We start from the raw sequence: 22,909 nt of genomic DNA, 5'->3' as shown, positions 1-22,909 counted from the left end.
CTAGATTTAAGGGGAGCCCTAAATCCGATGACTGGTGTCTTTTTTTTTTTTTAAGATTTTATTTATTTATTTGAGAGAGAGAGAATGAGAGAGAAAGAGGGCATGAGAGAGCGGAGGGTCAGAGGGAGAAGCAGACTCCCCACCAAGCAGGGAACCCAATGCAGGACTCGATCCCGGGACTCGAGGATCATAACCTGAGCTGAAGGCAGTCTCTTAACCAACTGAGCCACCCAGGCGCCTGACCGGTGTCTTATAAGACAAAGGAGAGGGAGGTTTATACGCAGAGGGACACGTAAAGACAGAGGCAGAGGTTGGAATGATGCTGCCATAACCAAGGAGCACCAGGTACCACCTGGAGCTGGAAGATGCAAAGAAGGAGTCTACCCTGGAGCCTTCAGAGGGAGCGTGGCCCTGCCAGCACCTTGAGCTGAGGCTTCAGCCTCCAGAAATGCGAGCTATTATGGTATAAAGACACCGTGTTTTTGGTAATTTGGTACAGTGGCTCAGGGAAAACTAATACAGCACTCCTTCAACTTGGGCTCAGAAACACAAGCATCCCAAGAAACTGCTGATCAATCCATCACTTGGGGTTGACACGGGAAGTGGAAACTGCTTACTATTCCTGGATTGGATGGTCCCCAAAGTTCCTTTTCTTTGAGGAATCCTAACTCTGCTTCCATTTCCCACAAAGGTGTATCTCCCTCCGAGATTCTGCCGCTTCCTGGTCCCCTCAACCTTGAAAGAATTTGTTGCCATCACTATTGGGGCCATCACAGAGCATGTCTGAAATATAAAGAGAATAAAGTTCTGTCATCTTCCGCCACCAAGTTTGTGGAAATTGGTGATAGCAGCTCCAGTGCAGACAGATTTAGACCTGAATTATTTTACACAAATTATGTACTTTTAAAAGTCAGGTGTTTTTTCTCTTCTTGGTTCTTGGCCAAAGTATCCAAGTGAACCCATGAAAGTCTCCTTGTGATTCACATGAGTGATAATCAAAAAGTTATGAAGAGTTTCCTAGTGAGCCACAGACCCTCCCCTGGCCAAGGGTCTCTGTGAGGCTTGGCATCTCGGGATGTCCCTTGATTAGACACTTGCTCTGTGGCTTTCCCATGGCATCAGGTCTTCCCGGGGGCCTGTCTAAACTCTGCTGTGATGTGTGCTAATGGCAGCTCCCTGCCGAACATAAACGTGTCCTCTCCACAGAAAGGCCAGTGTGGTAGTTTGCAGGTGCCTTTTGAAAAGGTTATTTTGAGGGAAATAAAAATACCAGACTCAGGAGGCCTGTGGAGCGACGAGATCGAACTCAAGCCTTTGCCACATAAAATGGGAATTTATTTTTAATGCTCCTGGATGCCATTTTTAACACTAAGCTCTTTATTTGAGAAGTTGAGACACTGAGAGAATGCGCGTGAGGCCTGGAAGCCTTCCTATTTCCCAGATCCCAAGAAAGGGGATGGCATTCCTCAGGCCATCCAACTGATTAGTGGCAAAGCCGGGGTGGAAACCAGGTCCCCGACTCAAAGTGCTGGGTGCGTCCTGCCCCTTTGGGCCATCACCATCCACCAGCAAGCACCCAGGGGAGCCAGGGCAGCCCTCAGGGCGTGAGATGAATCTTCCCGGAGCACTTGCCACAGGAGATCACATCCCAGCCAGACTCACTCTCTCTCCCCCTTCAGGGAGAACCCTCCTCCAGGGTATCCAAGCTGAAGCCTCTTCAGCTGGCAGCCCGGGAAGGCCCTGATTGGCTTGTACTGCTGGTAAATTATTGCCAGAGATCAGCCCTTCCTGAAGGTGGCAGCAAAGGGATGATGTGAGGGCATTCCTGGGGCATTCCTAGGCCCCAAAGCTGACCGGCACCCAGGAGAAGGTAGTCCTTCAGAGTGCAGGCCCTAAAACCCCAAGGCTGGGTTCAAATCCTGCCTGTATAGCCTTGGCAGGTCCCCTCACTTTTCTATCCCATGGTTAATACCAAGAATCTCTGTCTAATAGTTTTGGAGCATGAGATGAGCCTCTCTCTGTAAGTGCTGGGCCTAGGAACAGCCATTACTCTTCAGAAGTCAAGGTCCGTGGACTAGAACCATTCCCGAGTTGACTGTAGCTTCATCCAGGAGTTGTAATGGGGAAGGTTTGCACCCTACGGGATGCTTCCTTCCTTCTTTTTTTTTTTTTTTCTTTTGTAAAACAGCTTTGTTGTTTAAAAAAATATATGTGCTCATTGTATATAAATTATAGAATACAGAAAGCCCAAAGATAGCAGTCAAACCTTACAACTCAGCAATAAGCACTGAGAACCTGTGCTTTGTCACTTTACCCAGGCAACAACTCTTTGAGGTAGGCTCCTATCACCATTGTGCAAAGGGGGAAACTGAGGCTCACAGCGGCTTATTACCTTGACCATCATCATGAAGTGGGGTTTGGCAGAGCTGTGCCACCTCCTGGTCTGTGGTCCTTAGAGCTGGAGCTCCTGGCCAGCCTCCCTGACTCGCTGCTCCTCTCCTGCGCCATTCTTCCATCAGGGCAAGTCAGCAGGAACACTCACCTTTGCTCAGCTTCCCTGGAGAAGTAGAGATGGGACTTCACAGTTTAGTGGATTCCAGAATGATGGGAACGGACAAGGAACTAAAAGACCTCAGAGAGACCATCCAACCACCGGAATGCAGCCAGCAGAAGCAGGGAAACCATCAAGTACATCTGGAGAAACGTATTCAGCGACTATTTCCTCTCCCTGCCCTAGAGTCTAGAGTCCACGTACCCCTGACCCAGAGCTTTGTCACTGCGGGTTAGAGGCAACACTCAGTGTCAAAAAATGTCTCACAACTGGTCCAGCAATTGAAACTAATATATGAGCCTAAGTTTTAAACGCGTGGTCATCACTAGCTAAATGATGCCCCCGTCTAAGCCATGATTTGACCTCAGGGAAATTCATCACACTCTTGCAGTGCTTTCTCCTTTAAGTCATAGTCTGTAAGACCTAGAGCCCAGTGCTTTGCTGCATCCAGCTGAGTACATCTCAGCTGGGTCCATGCCTTGCTACCGGCACTTCCCACTGTGGCCTGCCCAGGGATATCTGCGTCAGCCCCACCGACAAGACCACCATCAGCGCCACTGGCTCCGCTGGTGAAATAGCATTTCAGCATTTCATGTTTCTTTTCACTTAGATTCCACCTCTGCTAAATGGGGGTGCTTGTACCTTGCCTTACCTGGTGTGGGAGGCTGATAATGCCCCTTAAAGATATCAGGTCCTAATCTTATAACCTGGAAATATTACTTTATCTGAAAAAGGGCTTTTGTAGATGTAAGTGAAGAACCATGAGATGGGAAGATTATCCTAGATTACCAGGATGGGTCCTAAATGCTATATCACAAGTGTCCTTGTAAGAGGGAGGCAGAAGGAGGTTACACACATCTCAGGAGATTGGAGGGAGGTGGGCTGCAACCAGCCATCAGGAGCTGGAAGAGACAAGGAATGGGGTCTCCCCTCCAGCCTCTGGAGGAGGTGTGGCCCTGTTGACGCCTTGATCTTAGCTCAGTCATACTGGTTTGGCTTCTGGCTTCCAGAACTATGAGAGAATGTATTTCTGCTGTTTTACTAGATTTGTGGTCATTTGTTATAGTTGCCACAGAAAATGGATACACCTGGGTAGTGATGAAGGAATTATCCGTAAGCTGAGCAGCATTATAGACTTGTGTCTCATCGTACGGGTACAGGTTATTTCAAAAGTGATGACATCGGTTTCTTCCAAAACTTTTAGCATCTCTAGGTATTATAGCACTGGTACGATACCACTGAACAGAAGTTCGGTTCCTGTTCTCCCTCTTGCCTTCTCCTCTTGTCTTTATTCATGAGACAAGAAAAGGAGGAGCATCAACTCTTGAGGTCTCTAGAACAATTGCCTTGGATTTTTCGACCTCTGAGCTGAGAAGCCCAGGAAGGGCCCCAGATGTTGGAGACCCAGCCTACGGCTCACCACGTATCAAGAAGGGACAGACAGAAACATCAGCAAGCTATACTGATGCACTTGAAACTGTACCTCAGGGTTTATCAAGTCCTTTAACCCATTTTAGCCTGTGGGCTCTCCCCACAAGGCCTGCATTGCAGTTTTATTCACTTCTCAGTCTTCTTGCCCTGCAGGGATTTCAGAGAGTTGAGCTACAGCCTGAATTTAACCTGAATTAGGGGGCCGTGTTTGTGTCCCTGGGCTGATGGGATTCGGATTACTCAAGGAACATTAGAGAAATTGTAACTAATATAGGAAATTAGAAACAGTTTTAACTCCTCTTAGGATCTCTGAAAACAGGGATTGTGATTCCAGAAAGCAGAGATGTAGATTGCTTGCAAATTCAGTTTGCCAAATAAACAGGCCTTGTTTGGAGGGGCTGGCTGAGTTTACTATCAGTGAGAGGTAGAGCCCTGAGGACTTAAAAGTCCATATACAACACTTACAAATGATAAAAATGGTCACTTTTATGTGATGTATACATTACCAGAGGTTTTTTTTTTTTTTTAATCCATATAATAATACATTACAGCGCCCAGGATCTGCCAGATCAAACTCACCTTATCTTCTCTCCTTAAAATACTGTCCTGCCTTTTAAAAAAATAATAAAATAAAAATGCACATCTATGTCACATATTAAAAATACGGTTCTAGTTTCTGAATCAGGATTATTTCTTGAGATCTCACAAAGTTAGCTATTTTGTGCATTATGGATTTAAACAAGCTTGATTTGAAGTGAGAAATCCTAAATAGGGTACATGATTAGTTTGTAAGGCAGGCCAGTTGGATTTTATGTGAGTCAGCAAGATCAGTTCGGTGTAAGAGATGTGTATCAAGTTTCCAATGTCTCAAGTCCTGTTGCCTTCCTGTTTTTCTTTGCCAAACCTCAGAAAATGGCCAGGCTCCCATATTCCCACATTTTCTCAATAGGGCCCAGCCTCCTATTGAGCCAGCAGGTCAGATGGGTGCCCTGCGGGGGTGTGTGTGTGTGCATGCACTTTGCAACATGCCTGTGTGCTTCCTCTTGCATGGCTCTGGTATATTTTGGGGGTTGAGGGGGGAGTCAGGGGAGCTTATTCACTTAGGGGGACTTGAATTCTGCTCATTTCATGCTGATCCTTCCTGAGTGTGGGCCATCACCGGAGACCTAAATTTCTGGTCTTGACCAAAATCCAAGCCTGATGTCGGCACCTCAACAAGAGGCCTCTTCTGTGCCCTGAGCGGGTGTGTAAGAGGAATTCTTTACACCCCTGTGTGTGTGTGGTAAAACGATCCCAAAATTATTCTCCTTCTCAGCCCAGAACCGGGGAGGCTGCTGAACAGTTTCCATCTACCGGAATATATTTTTATTTGCACTCGCCACACGTGTTAAGGAAGACTTGGTCCTGGAAGCTCCTCGGGTGGGAGTGAAGGTTAAGACTGCTAAGGAGGGGCTCCGGGGAAGCCAGCACAGCAGCCAGGGGCTCTGAAGGGGAGTAAGCACATCTATCCAACCTTGGGCGCAGGCCGGCCTCCCTTCTAGCAACACTGTTTCTCAGCCTCCACTGGGACACTGGCAGTCCAACAACACAGTCTGTTGGACAGCTCCCATTTTTAGAGTGTTGTCAATATGGAGCACAATCTGCATTTTTGATGTGTTCCATCAGCTAGTCCCAGCTATTATGATCTCTGTCCCATCCCCACGTGGGACATGCCATGTGTTGTGTAAAATTGTACCCCACGCATGCACTCCCCTCTCCACATTCAGAGAACTGTGACTGTAGCCAATGCTGCTGGGGGATATTGACCAAGAATCTGTATTTTCTTCGTCTTCACTTACCAAATTATCAAATGAAGGAATATTAATTGCAGTGAGTGCATCCAGTGTGCCAGGCACCACACATAGGGCTTTATATATGTGTTATCTCATCTAAACTTCCAACACCCAGGGGCACGTGGGTGGCTTGGCTGGTTACGCGCCCAACTCTTTTTTTTTTTTTTTTAAGATTTTATTTATTCATTTGAGACACAGAGATAGAGAGAGAGCATGAGCAGGGGGAGAGGCAGAGGGAGAGGGAGAAGCAGGCTTCCCACTGAGCCAGGAGCCCGATGTGGGACTCAATCCCAGGTCCCTTGGATCATGACCTGAGCCAAAGGCAGACGCTTAACCATCTGAGCCACCCAGGTGCCCAACACACCCAACTCTTGAGCTCTGCTCAGGTCTTGATCTCAGGGTCCTGAATTCAGGCCCCACATTGTGCTCCATGCTGGACATGGAGCCTACGTAAAAGGTAATGATAAATAAAAATAAATAAACTTCCAACAACCCCATTGGAGTTCAAATTATTGTCTTTACTTAGGGAAAACCATGGCTTGGAGAATTTAAGTAATTTGCTCAGAATCATCTAGCTAGTAAATTTGTGGACCTAGGATTCAAACTCAGATACACCCACCCCAGAGTCTATCTTCTAGAATCAGACAAAGCAAGACAAAAAGTCAGAGAATCAGACAGAAAAAAAAAAAAAGTAGTTGATTGCTTTTGTGCCCTTCAGGGATACCCATTTGAAAGTGCCCTGCTGCTCAGAAATTCCTTTCATAAGATATTTGAGAAGGGATGAAGGAGAAATGCTCAGAGCTTTACTGGGTTCTGAGGAGAGGTCCAGAGTGCCTGGTGTGGGTGCAGGGATGAGAAGGCGGTTCTAGAAGTCAGTAAGCTCTGTCACATGTCCCTAGCACAGCCAGGTCGTCATTCCCTTGTTCCTGTGCAGGCTTGAGCAGCAGCCCTTTTCAGGAGAAAATTCAAATCATGGTTTTGTTTTTTAATCTTTGAAAACAAATGTTGGGAAGTAAATTGGCCATGGTATGGCCCAGTGGGTTTTTTAAATTTACTTCTATATTGAGTTATAATCATATACAGGAAGTTGCACAGTCTTAATCAGTTCAGGCTGCTGTAACAAGAATATCATAGACTGAGTAGCTTAAACAACATTTATTTATTGCCAAGAGGCTGGGAAGTCTGAGACCATGGCATTAGCAGATCAGGTGTCTGGCCCAGACCCACCTGATGGTCTGCGGATAGCCTTCTCCTCACTGTATCCCACATGATGGAGAGCAGAAAGAGAGAGAACAAGCCCTTGTTTGTCTTCTTACAAGGGCACTAATCCCATTCATGAGGACTCCACCCTCATGACTTTACTAACCTCCCAAAGGTCCCACTTAAGAGTGGACCCCATCACAGCAGGGGTTAGGATTTCAACACATGAATTTTGAGGAGAGACAACCATTTAGTCCATAACATACACAGATCATAAGTGTACATCTAGTACCATGAGTTTTGATAAACGTATACATCTATCTGTGTAGTCAACAACCCAAGCAGCTGGGGCATTTCCATCACCTAGACAATTCTCTCCTGCCCCTTTCTCATCAGTCTCCTTCTCCAACCAGAATCAGCCATGGTGTTTGCTATATACTCCTGATCCCTAATGCTGGAAACAGGAGAATACTAGAGTAGGGCTTTGATTATAGGGCCAGAGCTAAGGTGCACTCACTTAGGAGAAAGAGCATCTCACCTCACCCTGTCCCAGCCCTGTTTGATAGGTGGCCTGTTACAGAGACACTGAAATGGTTTACTTTCTTACGCAGAAAGTGCCCAGCCTGGTTCCATGATTGGCTGAATCAAACTCAACAACTCATTCATATACTTCCAGAGTTTGTTGAACTTTGACTTCGGTGAACATCATACGTTTCAATCAGTTACATTTCCCTCCCTACATGAACCTTCCCTGCCTCATAACATTTAGAAATCTCTAGTAAGTACGTAGAAGATATCCCTCCCCCAGGTTCCAGTAGAATTTACTGTGACGGCACATCAGTGTTGGGTGCAGAGTGCTGCTCCTTCTCACGTTCCAAGCCTCGCCATATGTAGGCATTACCTTACCAAACAAGATATTCAACCTGCTGGATGCAGGGGTGTTCTGATTCCTCACGAGTTTTTATTATTAGTGGGTACTCTAATTGTATTCTTCATGTATCCTTGTTATTAGAGAGTACTATGAATGTGATACTTGAGTTGTAAAGTTTAGAATTCATATATAGTAGAACATACTTACTGCAAAGCCTAGACCAAACAAAATTAAATCTTCCTTCAATGGCTCCAAAGGGAGTTGAGAATCTTACATCCTCCAAAAGCATCGTTACAGTTCCTATTTAATTTATGTAGAATTTCTAATTAGCCAACTAATAGAAAATTTCCCGCTAATAAAATATCAGATGTGGTCTTTATATATTTGCACGCTCCATGTAGAAGATTTTTACAATTCCAGGTAGGAAACTACACTCAGAATGAAGCTTCAAAGTGACACCTTATCTAAAAAATGAGGTATGGTTTCCAATAGAATTCAGCCTCCAAAGCCCACCATTATATATTGAGGTGAAGAACGTGGGCTTTGGAATCAGACCTCTCTGGATTCAGGTAGGGGCTCAATTATCTAAGGACTGTGTGACCTTGAGCAAGCTCCTTACCACCTTGAACTTCAGTCCCCTCATCTGTGAAATGGGGCTAAGAATTATCTGTATGCATGTGTGTGTTGTGAAGATTGAATAAGAACGCACATGGAGGGCTTCACAAGGCCTGCCATGAGGTGTTCTGTAAGTAGCAGCATTTCAAAAATAAAGTCAACTGTAACTCACCAACCAAGTGAAACCAACTTGGGGCCCTATATTTTAGTCACATATTCCCAGACAGAAAGATCTTAAATTCCACGAATTCGGTGAAGGTGTGTCATGGAGTCTAGAGGATAATGGAAGTGGCCGGTCAGTGGCCAGGGCCCTGGGCCCTCAACCAGCAGCCAAACAGAGCAACTCTGCTTTTGTCTGTTTCCCACACCAGCTGCCATGACACCTTTCATTTGGACTGCTCTTTGAAAAGTTATGAAACCCCTGATTTAATCCAGCACCCTCAATTCATAGATGAAGAAACTGAGGCTCAAAAGAGCTTTAGTGATTTGCAGGTACTCAGCACAGGTCTCCTGAGTCCCACCTGTTATAAATGGAGACAAGGAAAAGTAGAAGGAGACAATGTTGAGTCAGCTACTGAGTTTCCACACGGTTCTTCCAGCCAGTTTCTAGTATCAAAGATGTCTCTAGAAAAACAAAATCATCTGTTTTACCACCACCCCATGCCTCAATTTTTCCGAGTCCTAGTTCGTCGGTGGCAGGAGTGCCTGTAAAAAAAGATACTTGCCTGGAAGCCTGTACTCCTTTTCCGCTGGGGACCGCTATTCATGGAGTGGCCTTTGCGCCACCCTGCGATCACTGACCACACCTCTCTCCATGACCATCTTCTTGCAGACATATTTGTAGGGGTCCCCAGTGAGGTCCCACGATCGTGGAGGATGTCAGGTTCTCGTCCCTTTTAGCAGCAAAAAATCTCCCTCCGGGACTCCTGCCAGCATTCATATACTTCCCAGCCTCTTACTTTGCCACAACCTCTGTCTTCCAGCCTCTCAACATTGCCTATAGCCACATCTACAGCTCCTACAGGAACTTCGTGGGTCCCCCCCACTTCAAGACCATCTGCAGACTCCTGGGTTACCAGGGCATCGCGGTGGTGATGGAGGAACTGCTGAAGATCGTCAAGAGCTTGGTAAGGAAGGACCCTCTCAATAAGGCCTGGGACATGCCTTCAGCTCTGTCCATAGGAATCACCCCAGGAGTCCTGTGCCCTTATCCGTGGGTTACTCTTACCTAGCGCTCTGTGACATTTCTGTGTACCTTCTGACCTTGTGGCTTTGCCTCTTATTTTCTGACGCAGAGCTCACTCATTGTACTTGATAACTGAACTCAGCAATCCTGATTTGGACCTTTAGGGCCTACTAATTACTGCTCATCCTCTCCTCCCATGCAGTGTTTTTTAATTTGAGCATGACAAATCCATGACATGCATGTCGCCATTCCGGCGCAGCGCCCCCCCCCCCCCCCCCGCCCCCGCCCCATGCTCAGGGCAGACATCTCTAATCAATCACCATGCCTCTCTCCCTTGGGATTTCTTGCTAAACACTTGCAATACTGCACTGGCCTCAAGAGAATTCTATATCCGCCCCAAGTATGATCATCAGAACCTTTAGTTAATTCCCCATGACACTGCTGAAGCAAAGCTGACACATTTAAACAAGATTTTCCTGAAATTTGAAGATGACAAAAGAGAAGTAAATGAAGTGGTGAATAACCATGTCAGAAATAGGAAACAGCATTCACCTGCTAACTCCAGTCCTCTGGTAACAGCTGTGTAGAGCCATGAGTTGTTAGAGATTGTGAAGCTAAATCCAGAGTTAAACAGGAAAATATAATGGATTAAAGGTGTCTGCCTTGGACAGACCTATGGATTTTCTGTGTTTTAAATGTGCCTCATTCTCCACAGCTCCCTGGCCCATGATATTTTAGCTCTCAGTCTGGATCCTATGTAAGCGCCTCAACCCCAGGAAAGACCCCGTGCCTAGAAATTGCCCTCCTGGAAATCTGTATGCCTAGGGGACTGAGACAACTCTCTCTTCTGTCTCATGAAGACCCATTTTTCTGTATAAAGGAGAATGGGGCTGTGTCCCACCTTTAGGAGGGAACCTCCTCCCCCGCTCCCAAGGAGCCGTGCCTTCCTGTCTTAGGCAGCTCAGGCTGCTCTAACAGAGAATACCACAGACTTCATGGCTTCAACAACAAATGTTGATTTTTCCCAGTGCTGGAGGCTGGCCATCCAAGATCAAGGTACCAGCATGGGGGGCGGGGGGGTTCTAGTGAGGACCCTCCTCTGAGTGTACAGATGCCTGCCTTCTCACTGTGTCCTCACCTCTCTCTCGTCTCTTCTTGCAGGGGCACGAATCCCATCATGAGGTTCCGCTCTCGGGACTTAATTACCTCCCGAAGGCCCCGTCTCCACACACCGCCACATTGGGGGATGGGGTTTCAATATATGAATTTGGAGGGACACAAACATTCCATCCATAGCACTTGCCCACAGGCCGCAGCAGAACCCTGTACACCCCAGTAGCCCAGCATTCAGTCCAGAGATGCACATCTACAGCAGCGGTGATTATTCACTCACGTTGCCCTCTTTTGTCAGCTCCAAGGAACCATTCTCCAGTATGTGAAAACACTGATCGAGGTGATGCCCAAGATATGCCGCTTGCCCCGGCACGAGTATGGCTCCCCAGGTGGGTGATGGGGCTCCTGGGGCAGAGGGTAGTAATAGGAAAATAATGCAGGCCCATCCCCTGGTGGGAGGGGTCTTGGCCATCTCCCTAGGAATGTTCGATTCTCTAACACGCCGACAAGCTGGCCCAGCACTGGGTTTGCGTCCTGCCTCCGCCACTAGCTAGATAGCCTTGACCCATTTCTAATCCCTCCGGGCAATAGTACCATCTTCCCGGGTGAAGGTAAAGGATGCATGCTGGACCTGCCTCACAGGACTGCTGGCGGGCTAGAGAGGACAGCAGGTGTGGGAGCACTGTACAGTCTTCTTGTTAAGGTCTTTCCTAACTCAGCACCTCTAGGATCCCTGCCTCCATTTACCCACTGGTGGGAGGCGCGTGTCGCAGGTGGTGGTACAAGTGACATTTCCAAGGTGAGTCAGGAAATGGGAGTTTTTGTCACTCTGCCTCAGGGCAGAAAAAACCATTCTTTCCTTCCCTAAGAGTGAATGGTACAGGGACTGAATCTGGGGCCTGGGGAATGGGGAAAGATGGAGGCTATGAGTTTGGTGCCAGGTGTTTTTTTCTAAAAACCAAGCTGTCAGGTGCTGAGTGGGTGTGATTCAGAAGAGAAAAGGGCTTGCACTCGAAAGCTCTGGTTTTCAATCCCAGCTGCCCCACTTACTAGCTGTGTGACTATGGGCATGCCACCTACCCTCTCTGAGCCTCATCTGAAAATAAGAGTAAAAGTGCCCAGTTCATGGTATTCTTAGGAGTATTAAATGAATGGTTGTAGAAAAGTGCTTAGCACAATACCTAACATTTATAAATAAATGTTAATTCCTGCCATTATCAGGATCATTATCAGTTTTTGGAGGGGCTGGGAGAGATCCAGGGATGCTGTATTTGTGTGCGTTTGTTTTGCCCCCAAAAAGATTTGAGCCAGCCTCCTGAGCTTTCTTTAGTGCTGAGCCCTGAAAGAAATCTCACCCTCGGCCCAGATATAGAGAGACATGGGTTTGGTTTTTCGCTCTCCCGCCCAGGTCTGGGACTGCTGTTCAGTCAGCACTTCCCATAATCCTGGCTGAGCAGGGTCAGTTTCCCACTAACCGTCCACCTTCGTCCCCCAGGGATCCTGGAGTTCTTCCACCACCAGCTGAAGGACATCATTGAGTACGCAGAGCTCAAGACAGACGTGTTCCAGAGCCTGAGGGAGGTGGGCAATGCCATCCTCTTCTGCCTGCTCATAGAGCAAGCTCTGGTGAGTCCTGAGCCCAAAGGCAGTGGGGACCCCGACCGCAGCCAGATACTTGAGGCCCCTCTACCGCCCCCTGCCCGGGAGGCCCTGTGGCATCAACTCGTGCTCTTCCTGTGCAGGGCACGCCCTACATCTCCATTCTGCCTTCGCACAGCTCCAACCATGTGAACCCTGGGAGGAAGTCAGACACGGGCGTTATAGACCTGGTTTCCTTCCCAGGCCCACCTTCACCACCTGCAGGGTCTTGGCCACCCATCCAGGCTTAGCTTTCCATCCACTCATGAAATAATAACCGCTGGGCCGCTGCAGGCCAGGTGCTGCCCTGGGGGATGTGGCGGTGGCCAGTCCCTGCGCCGTGTCCTGGACAGTAGCAGGGAGACTTACACTGAACAAGTGTTTATGCAGAAATGCAGTGTTTACGTTCCAGCAAGTGCTAGGAGGGAGGAGAGCAGGGTTTCGTGGGAACATAAGATAGAACCTAGTGTAGTCCTGGGGGAGAGGGAGGACTTCCCTGAGGAGGTGACCGGAAGAATGACCATGAATCGGCCTGGTGAAGAACCAGGGACGAGGGTCCAGGCTGTGAGAAGAGCATGGAGCGCTCTCTGCATTTGTTGTGATGGGAGGCGGCCATTCTCCCCCAGAGTAGTTTAGAGGCCGAAAGGAAGGAAAGCGTACAAAGTGCATACAGTAAGAACTAAATAACTGGTCATATTAGCATGCCATGCCGAGGCTTGCCTCGCCATACTCCCACCTCCCAGGCCCACGCAGACCCAGCACACCCTTCACCGCCTGACCTCTCATCTGTCCCCACCAGCCCTCATGGCTTCGGCAGAGTCTGCCTCCTTCTCATTCTCCCCAGTGCTCTGCACTGCCTGCTCCCCTCCTTGTGTGGGGTCCACAGCCCCCAAGCCGTGGGGGAACTGGTGCAGTGGCGCATTGGAAGGAAAGGGAGAGGCATAATCCTCAGGAGGCAGTAGGAGGATCATTCAGCAAAAGGGGACCGAGAGGCTGCACTGCTATTTTGTGGGTGAACGGCCTCGGGTGAGGGAGACAAATTACTACCATTCTTTTTTTTTTTTTTTTTTTTTTTTTTAAAGATTTTATTTATTTATTTGAGAGAGAGAGAATGAGAGAGAGAGAGAGCACATGAGAGGGGGGAGGGTCAGAGGGAGAAGCAGACTCCCTGCTGAGCAGGGAGCCCGATGTGGGACTCGATCCCGGGACTCCAGGATCATGACCTGAGCCGAAGGCAGTTGCTTAACCAACTGAGCCACCCAGGCGCCCAAATTACTACCATTCTTACTCCTGAGAGGGGCACAATCGGAGAAGTGAACAACTAAAGACTGGGAATACAGAGGGTGGTACGTGCTGGAAAGGAATGGAAAGGAAAACAGGATAGAGAGTGATGGGCGTCGGGAGGGACAAGCTGCTTTTGCAGACGGTGGAGCTTGATGTCTTTAAGAAAGAGAAATGACCTGGAATGAGCTGGAGTGGAGAGGCAAGGGGGACAAGGTAGGAGCTGAGAGAGGCAGGTAGCTGTGGGCCTGGGCAGGAAGCCATTGGAGATTCCTGAGGTGGAGAGTGGGGGGGTTGCGTTTACGATGGTGAAAGGCCCTTTCAGGCTTGGGAGATGCACCAGCCGGAAGCAGCTGCCCGGGCCAGGGATCATCCTGGAGGCAGGAGGCCCCTGGAGAGGGGAGGGAAGGAAGGAACTAGGGAGGAGACAGAGCATGGGTAGAGCAAGAGGAGAAGTAAGCTCAGAATAAGAACCGGAAGATTCCTTTTTTTTTTTTAAGTTTTTTATTTATTTATTTGACAGAGAGAGACACAGTGAGAGAGGGAACACAAGCAGGGGGAGTGGGAGAGGGAGAAGCAGGCTTCCCGCTGAGCAGGGAGCCCCATGCGGGCCTCGATCCCAGGACCCTGGGATCATGACCTGAGCCGAAGGCAGACACTTATGACTGAGCCACCCAGGTGCCCCCCCTTTTTTTATTATGTTATGTTAGTCACCATACAATACATCATTAGTTTTTCAGAACCGGGAGATTCCTGCTTCTCACTGTTCTCATCGTGCATGTGAGTGGGCCGGTTGACTCCTTCTTGGGGTCCCCACCTCTACAAGGGACATGTCCCATCTGCCCTCTCAGACCCTTCCCCGCAGAAAGGCTCGGAAACACACAGGGTTTTGCTCCCCCTCCATAAGGAGTAATTGCCTCTCTGTTCCCCTTTAAATAGACTCTTGAGACAGCTAAGTGTTCCTCTTTATGGTAACAGGTTTTGAACACGGTTCAGTGGCCTGAGTTGCCATGGCAACTTAGCCTTCAGAAGTCACAGGGTTAAGATGAGTAGGAAACACTGCTCTGTTCAAGGCTTCAGGAAGATGGGGAGAGGCTCCAGGGGCACCGGGAGGAGCGGAGGTGGGGGAGGGCCGGCCCCTGGAAACCCAGTTACCTACATGTCTCCTCTTGGCACCTTCTTTCATGAGGAGCTGTGACCCGGGAGCACCAATTAAGCTTCCCCTGTACAAACTCCAAGAAGCAGACTATTTATTGATGGGGATACAAGGGGAGGAAAAATTTTTTCTCAGGCATCCCTGCCGGGGTGGTCGCTTGTATATATCACTGAAGCCAAGAGGATCCTCAGGGTAAAAGACCTTCAGAGCTGAGGGAGGCCTCAACAGTTTGGGTTCCCACCGCATCCATTCGTATGTGAGGTAATGGGAACCGGAGAGGGAGTACTCTCCTGAGGTCCCAGGCCCATCAGCAGGAGAGGTGGAAGAAGGAAAGCTTAGGTTTGTTTCCAGAACTGATTCCAGGCCTGGCGGAGGCCAACATAGCAAGGGTTAGGGCTCCCTGGAGCTGTGCGCTGTACTTTCTGCTTGACAACTGGGGGAATCTGCAAACCAAGACAGTGCTTTCGGAGATGAGAATGAGGCATGACATATCAACTTTTCTAATTAGAGAGGGGTACTAAAAGCACAAAAAGAAAGGGAGGGAGGGAGAGAGAGAGAGGGAGGGACCTTAATGACCATCCGCAGAGGAAAGACTAAACTGTAGGACATCTATTCTTACGGAGGACTCAGAAGCAGTTAAAAAGAATAAGGTGCTCAAGTAGCTTTGTATATACCTACATAGAAAATGTTGAAAGACATAATACTCAGTGAAAAAAAAAACAAACTGCAGGACAAGACACACATTATGATGCCATACATATAAAATAAACAAAAAATAAACCCACAAAATAACCCTGCATTGAAGACAAAAATCTAGGGGAAAAAAGGTATACCAGATAGTTCAGTCTTTTTCTCTAGGTAGGTATCAGGGAGGAAACTAGGATTAAGGGTCAACTTTAATTTTATCTGGAATGTCTAATATTTTGCAAGGAAAGTATTTTCATGTATTATTATTGAACTAAAAATTAACTCAAAAAATAAAAGTAGTGCATAATATAGATTACTAATAACAGAAGAACTAGAAAATACTGAAAAGTACAAATTTAGAAGTTTTTTGCCCGCTCATCTCATGTTGTTTTTTTCTAATACATTTGCAGAGTTTCTGATTGTGGGTTCCATATTGAAATTTTTGCTGCAAATACCTTCTCTCATTCTGTGGCTTGCCTTTTTGTTTTTAACTGAGATTATTAATATGTCATTAATTTGTAGGTGGGCAGAATATAAATTGAAAAGATTGATTACTTGTACAATGGTGTCATTTTTCTCTTTGAGTTAGGTGCTTGTGAATATTTCTCAGAATTCAGGATGTGGTATTAGTATAGAAACCTCTACAGCTGTGAATCTGGTTGTTTGGTATTTTTAATTAAGGTCTAACATACATAGAGTAATATATGGAATATGCAGTACTCTCACTGCATAGACTAAGGGAATCATCCATGTTACTGTGGGTGGGCGTTTGGGTTGTGTACGGAGTAAATAGTGATGCTATTAGGAACGAAGATGCCGTGAATGTTCTTGTACATTTCTTTTGGTGGCTCTATGCTTTCGTTTTTATTAGGTACATTTACCGTGTGGTAGAATGGCTAGGTCAGTGTGTGGATACACACTGCCAAATAGTTTTACAAAGTGGTTGTGCCAATGTATTTACTCATTTAGCGATGTAGAACAGTTTTCATTTCTGCACATCCTCATGAACACTGGCTTTGTCTGTCTTTTCCATCACTATCATTCTGGTGGTTGTGTCGTGATATCTCATTATGGTTTTGATTTCGCTGATGACCATGGATGCTGGGCCCCTTTTCATAGAGCACTACCATTGGGACAGCCTCTTTTGTGAAAGGCTGTTCAATACTTTTGCCGGTTTTTAAATCAAGTCATCTTTTCCTTATTGATTTGTATGGATTATTGCTAGATTGTGGATACGTGATTGTAAATATATTTCTGTGGCGTGTCTTGATACACAGAAGTTCTTAAGGCTTGCTGTATTTATCCTTTTTCCCCTTATGTGGTTGGTGCTTTTGTGACTTGTTTAAAAAAAATCTTTCCTACTCTAGAGTCATGAAGATGTGTTATCTTCTAAGAGTTTGAGAGTTTAGCCTTTTGAGGCTTAACAGACCTTTAAGTCTGTTATCCACTTGGAATTGATTTGTGTGCTTCATGGGAGGTAGAAACCCATTTTCCTCTCTTCCCCGGTTGTCCCAGCACCAGCGATTGAATAGACCTTCTTCACTCCGCAGTGATAGAGCCATGTACGTCATTGGTCAAGGGCACGCGCAAAGGGTCTAGCCGAGGTAGCCTCTTAAATATTTGTTGAGTCTAGCCTGAGATGAATCAGCATTTGTTAGGTATTTATTTGTAAGTCCTGTTATGTTTTCAAAGGAAATTCAGTTATTAACAACTAGTATTTCCTCTAGTATCTCCTACCCTGAGAAATCATAAGATGGTTATCAGGGAAATATTGCACAGTGGCCGAGTTTTGGCTCAAATTTTGTGTGGTTTTTGAGCCCTCGGCGCATTGTTCATTGTGCAGACACACGCCGGAAGAGAGCCCTGGTTGTTCACGTGAGTGCGGGAGGGCCCAGTCCCTGGGAAGAAGACAGCCTGTCTCACGGCCTGTCTGCCTTTGATGGCAGGACCTCCCATCCAGGACTTCAGAGTGTCCCCTGCCTTAGGCCCTGTTGTTTATTTCTTCTCTCCTCCTGATAGTTGAGTGGGCCACAGTCAGAATCTGCATAGTCATGAGTGCATTGCTCCCCTTACAGGACACCAGGAGAGTCCGGGCCCAAACTCACATTATGAACACCACTGAGGGCAGGTCTCACGACCTCAGCACCACTGACAGCTTGGCACCAGATTAACCCCTTGTTGTAGGGGCCTGTCCTGTGCATCGTAGGATGTTGAGCAGCATCTCTGGGCTCTACCGTCTCTCAAGATGCTAGTAGCACCCTCCGCTGTTGTGACAACCAAAAAAAAAAAAAGACTCCAGTTACTGCCTATTATTCCTTTATAGGACGAAACCTCCCCCTGTTGAGAACCACTGATCTAGTGCAGTCCCACATTTTGCAGATAGGAAGCCAAGGCCCCAAGAGGGAGATGACTTTCCCAGGGTTACAGCTAGTGTGGGCCTTGCGGCAAGAAGCGAAGATCTTAGTGCACCCAGGGACAGAGGGCTGCTCGGCGGAGCCTTGCAGATTGCGTGGTGGGTTTGGGTTTGGGTTTGGGTTCCAGCTCCACATCTGACCCCTCTCTCTCCTGCTTCCACTTTATAGTCTTTTTCCTTTAATTTTGTTTTTCTTAGTGTATAACTGAAATGAAGTCATGGCTAGAAAACCCAGAGAAGTAGAAAAAAGGAAAGAGAAACCACATTGACACACTAGGATAGCCACTGTGTTCAACATTCCGAAGGGTATCCTTGCAGATGCTTTTATGTTGCAGCATATTAATATTAATTTTTTCTTACTTTTTTTTACTTTGTCTAGTTAAAAGAGTAATGTTCACTGAGCTGGGAAGAGTGGTTACCTGTATGAGGTGTGATGGGAGCAGGAGATAGGGGTCTCCCACTGTTTCCTTTACACTCTGAATTTAGTGCAATAGACATTTTTGCTTTCTTTTCCCTTAAGAGGAAGTACTCACACATTTAACAAATGTCCACAATCCTGATGCGAGGGAAGTAAAACAGCAAAAGCCCACCCTTCACTGTCCATCTCAGACCTTTGCTCCATATTGCCCCCTGTTCTTGATCCAGGGTTATTTTTCCCATTGTCCTGACGAAAGACCCCTCCAGCCACTCAGGAGGCACATTCTGTCCCTACATCCAGGCACCACTAACCAGCGCCCCTTGGTGCATCTGCAAGCAGCGCATCTTCAGCCCAGACTCAGTGCCCGGTGGTGTTCTAGATTGAAAATGAGACAGGCTTTGTGGAAAGGAGGCCCCTTGACTCCCAGTAATACCTTTCCTGTACATGGCTTTATAGTTTTTTTTTTTATTTGTTTGCTTGTTTGTTTGTTACGATTGATTTATTTATTTGAGAGAGGGAGAGCACAAGTGAGAGTGGAAGGTGAGACAGAGGGAGAGGGAGAATCTCAAGGAGACTCCCCACTGAGCACAGACTCAGAGCTTGATCTCACGACCCATGAGATCACGACCTGAGCCGAAACCAAGCATCAGACACTCAACTGACCGTGCCACTCAGGCACCCCATGGCTTTATAGTTCTTATTGACATCCTTTCAGATATGTCCCAGTCTGGAAAACAAACCTGCTAGCTTCATCGACTTAGTGGGTACCTAAGAAACATGGTCCGACAGGTGAGGGTCACAGATTCTGCAGATGTGATTGAGAACCACCCCCACCCCCTGCCATGGGCCAGGCTGTGTGTGCGACTCCAGGACTCAGAGGTCATTGGACAAGATCCCTTCCCTGATGGTGCTGTTCACAGTCCACACCTTCAGTCTGCAGCATAGAAGGTTAGTGATCCAGGGGTTAGGCAGGATGATCTCAGAGTTTTTAACTATTTACTTACTCAAAAAATAAGGAAGAAACTAAGCCCTCCTGTTAGCACACTGTTCAAAAATGACAGCTATCCGGAGTTGATCAAATAAATACATCAGTTGAGGAGTTTGCTCAAAATTTTACTGATGAAAGCTTGTGGTCAAACAAGTTTGGAGACCACCAGCCAAGATCCACAACAACAGAGTGATAAGGCTATAAAAGAGTAGAAACAGGGAGGAGGGGATGAGAGTCATTTCCACATCCTCCACACCTAACACAGGGCTCTTTATGGCCTACATGATGAGGAGAGGGACATTTTAGCTCAGTTCTCAATGACAAGTAAAAACAGCCCTGTTTATCCTCTAACCTCTTCCAAGATAACACCATTGCATTTGAGACAGAGACTGTCAGTCCCCTTAATCCAAAGCCACACCCCAGTCCTTGAAACATGTTGTGCTTGTTTCATTAGCCGTGCCAGTAATTGCCAAGAAATCCAAGCCTTGGTTAGTCAGTTCTGCACAGATGACTCTTCTATGGGGAGCCCCCAAGGATAGAAGGCCTAGAAGCTGAGGGCTCGGGAGTCGTGATGTAGTTTTCTTTCTGGCGACATACTGGAGAGCAGACGTCTGCAAACATCCAGGAGGTAGGGTCGTGGTCCAGCAGCAGCTGCTCAGTAGAGTCGCTCACAGAGCTCTTTCAGTGCCGGTGTTTGTGCTGCGTCCTGCTCCGGGAAGGCCCCAGCTGAGATGCCAGGCCAAGAGCTCCACACGTGATTCCAATGTGCAGCCAGGCTGGAGAACCCCCGATCTAGAAGGGCTCTTCTTAGCCAGTGGTTCCAGAGGTTAGTCATTGATGTGTTGTCACAATTCTTGCCATATCTACAGACCCCTAGTCCTCTCGTTTACAAAATATTTTTATTTAAATGAACTGTTAAATTTATTTTAAAAGGACACTTTATATCACTTCCATTAAAAAAAAATCATTATCTCTTGGCATTATTAGAAAGCAGCCAGAACAATAAATTCAATCAAAATCAAACAAAGTGATGTAATTCCAGCCTCTACATGCCCAGGCCTCTGAGCCAGAGGCCTGCTGTCTCTGTTAAAAATGGAGATGAGCAAATGTTAGAGGTGATAAGATGTGCTGGATCCAAATGGAGACTTTCTCATTAAAGTTGTCAGAAACTGAGAAGAAAAGAACTTTCTCACTGTGACTCACTGTTGTTAAATATCATTTCCCTGCATCCGCAGTTCCCACCTTTTAGGAAATGCCAGCCTTGGTAGACACTGACATGCACCCAGGGGGGTGGGGGGGAGGAGCTACGTCCTAAGCCAGTTTCTTGGCTATAGATGATCTTTCCCAGATGACCAGACATGATTCTGATCCGGAATCATAATGATTTTTCCCCTTGACAATTCAGGGAGTAGGGGAAAGAGCGGGAGTGACACATGGTAATATATAGCATTATTCGAGTGAGGCGCATATTGGTGGGGAAGGACCACACGCGCGCGTACACAAACACACACACACACACACACACACACATGCAGGCACACAGACACAGAATCAGCTAAGATCACGGATTTATCTGGCCAGGTTTACAAAGAGCTCCTGGAAGTGAGGGCCCCACGGAACAGGACCAGATGGACCGTATCACCGTTGAGCTTTGCACAGCACCTGGAATCCCAGTCCAGGGGCTGCTGGAAGCTGTAGCTCATACTTTCTGGACCAAGCTGGGTGTGGGAAGCCTAATTTGTTGCCTGCTTCACAGGCCCTGTATCGCTGGGGCTTAACATCAGCATGCAGGAAACTTCACTAACCATCCACGTGTGTCCATGTAGGCATGTTTAGAATGCTGGGCTGTCTGGTTAGGCCCTATGCCCCCTGACATACACACACACACACACACACACACACACACACACACACACACACACACACACTCCTCCCACCAGACACACTCCTCCCACCAGACACACTCCTCCCACCAGACACACTCCTCCCACCAGAAAACCAGGGTGGAGATTCCTGGGGGGGTCCTCAACCTCCAGTTCCCAGCTCATTTCTCCACACTCGCTTGACAAAGACAGAAACATAAAATATTAGCGTTAGTGTCACTGTCTTTGGGTTGCCTCAAAACTTAGAATGTTAGGAAAATAGTGTTCTGAGACTGGTTTGATGATTTCCCTTTAGGAGATGGGCTAAAACTGGTACATAGTCATTCCGCCCAGAAACGGAGCCTCAAGGTAGCGTCTGATGCTATTGTATGTAAATCTGACATGGTAGGATCACATTGACACTGTTTTGTTTTTAAATATGTATCCTGAATCTGTAGGGTATCCTTTACACAAGAGAAATCAAGTCCCCATTTAGCCTCAGGCTGAGTGAGTTGGGAACATGAGGTTTTGTGGTATCTGGTGGAAATCCCTCATGGTCAGGGGCGCCTGGCTGGCTTAGTTGGTGGAGCATGTGACTCTTGGTCTTGGGGTCGTGAGTTCAAGCCTCATTTTGGGCAAAGAGCTTACTTAAAAAATTTTTTAAATTAAAAAAAAAAAAACTTAAATCAGTGGTTAAAAATATTTCCCCAAAAAATGAAAAGAAAAAGAAAGAAATCCCTCATGGTCCATGAGTTTTAAATAAAATAGCAAAGGAAAATGTTAAAACTGAAACTAATACAAAAAATAAAATACTCATCCCTTGAAGAACTTTTATGAGGTTCCCTTTCAATAAAATATTTTTGCATCCTGATTCTGAAACATCTTCACTTTTATTTGCTCTGTTGATGAAGGGCAATTTCACATAGCTTTTGGTTCTTATTAACCATCTAACGATCACTGCCCTCATAACTGTATGGTGTTAGTAGTTGTCCTAAGCGGTAGGAATAATACACATGAGCGTGGCACTCAGTGAGTGCAAAAGTGACCTGATAGCAATGGACTAGCTCCTTCCAGAAAGAACCCCGTGCAGAGAACCCCATGCGGCAGCCAGCGGGAACATGCAGCAGGCTCCCAAATAAGGAATTCACTGAAGTCCTTTTGTGTAGAGCAGTTAATACTTCTTCACTCTTTAGAAAACCCATTATGGTTGGATCCTGGTTCCAAAAAAAAAAAGTCTATAAGAGGCACGTTTTAGAGACAACTAGGGACATTGTAGTATCAGCTGCATCTTATATGGTATCAAGAATGTCTTTTAATGTAGGCGCTCACAAAACTGAAGATCCTCTTGGTTTTAGGAGTTGCGAGCTAAAGTAGTTAAGGCTGAGGAATGCAATGACTTCAACTTGCCGTCAGTGATTTAGTAAAACTTACGGAGTCAAAGCAGAAATGGGAAAAGAAAGGGTCACTGTGACTATGTCAAGAGTGTAAGGATGCGGATTGTTCTTTCAAACATTTTATATGTTCAGTGTTTTTCATAACACAAGGTTGAAGGGGGGAAAAAGAAACTTCATTATGGAATCTGGAAGGTGAAGAAGAAAAAGGGTCACTTAAGCAGACAAGGTCACAGTGTGTAAGGAGGAAAAAACGTTATGAGAGGTTTTTTTTTT

At 46.7% G+C, this 22,909-nt stretch overlaps 1 protein-coding gene across 3 annotated transcripts in view; it reads left to right on the top strand.

The window, feature by feature from the left end:
• Positions 1–22,909, top strand: part of CYFIP2 (cytoplasmic FMR1 interacting protein 2) — a 123,316-nt gene that overhangs the window by 74,649 nt on the left and 25,758 nt on the right. For all 3 annotated transcript variants that reach the window (XM_027605133.2, XM_027605134.1, XM_027605132.2), the window contains 3 exons: positions 9,484–9,627; positions 11,098–11,188; positions 12,295–12,425. In XM_027605133.2, coding sequence (XP_027460934.1) covers positions 9,484–9,627; positions 11,098–11,188; positions 12,295–12,425 — 366 coding nt within the window. The remainder of the gene's footprint in view (positions 1–9,483; positions 9,628–11,097; positions 11,189–12,294; positions 12,426–22,909) is intronic.

Source organism: Zalophus californianus, chromosome 5 (assembly GCF_009762305.2).
Source record: "Zalophus californianus isolate mZalCal1 chromosome 5, mZalCal1.pri.v2, whole genome shotgun sequence".
Taxonomy (NCBI): Eukaryota; Metazoa; Chordata; class Mammalia; order Carnivora; family Otariidae; genus Zalophus; species Zalophus californianus.
This window is presented reverse-complemented; position numbering and strand designations above follow the sequence as displayed.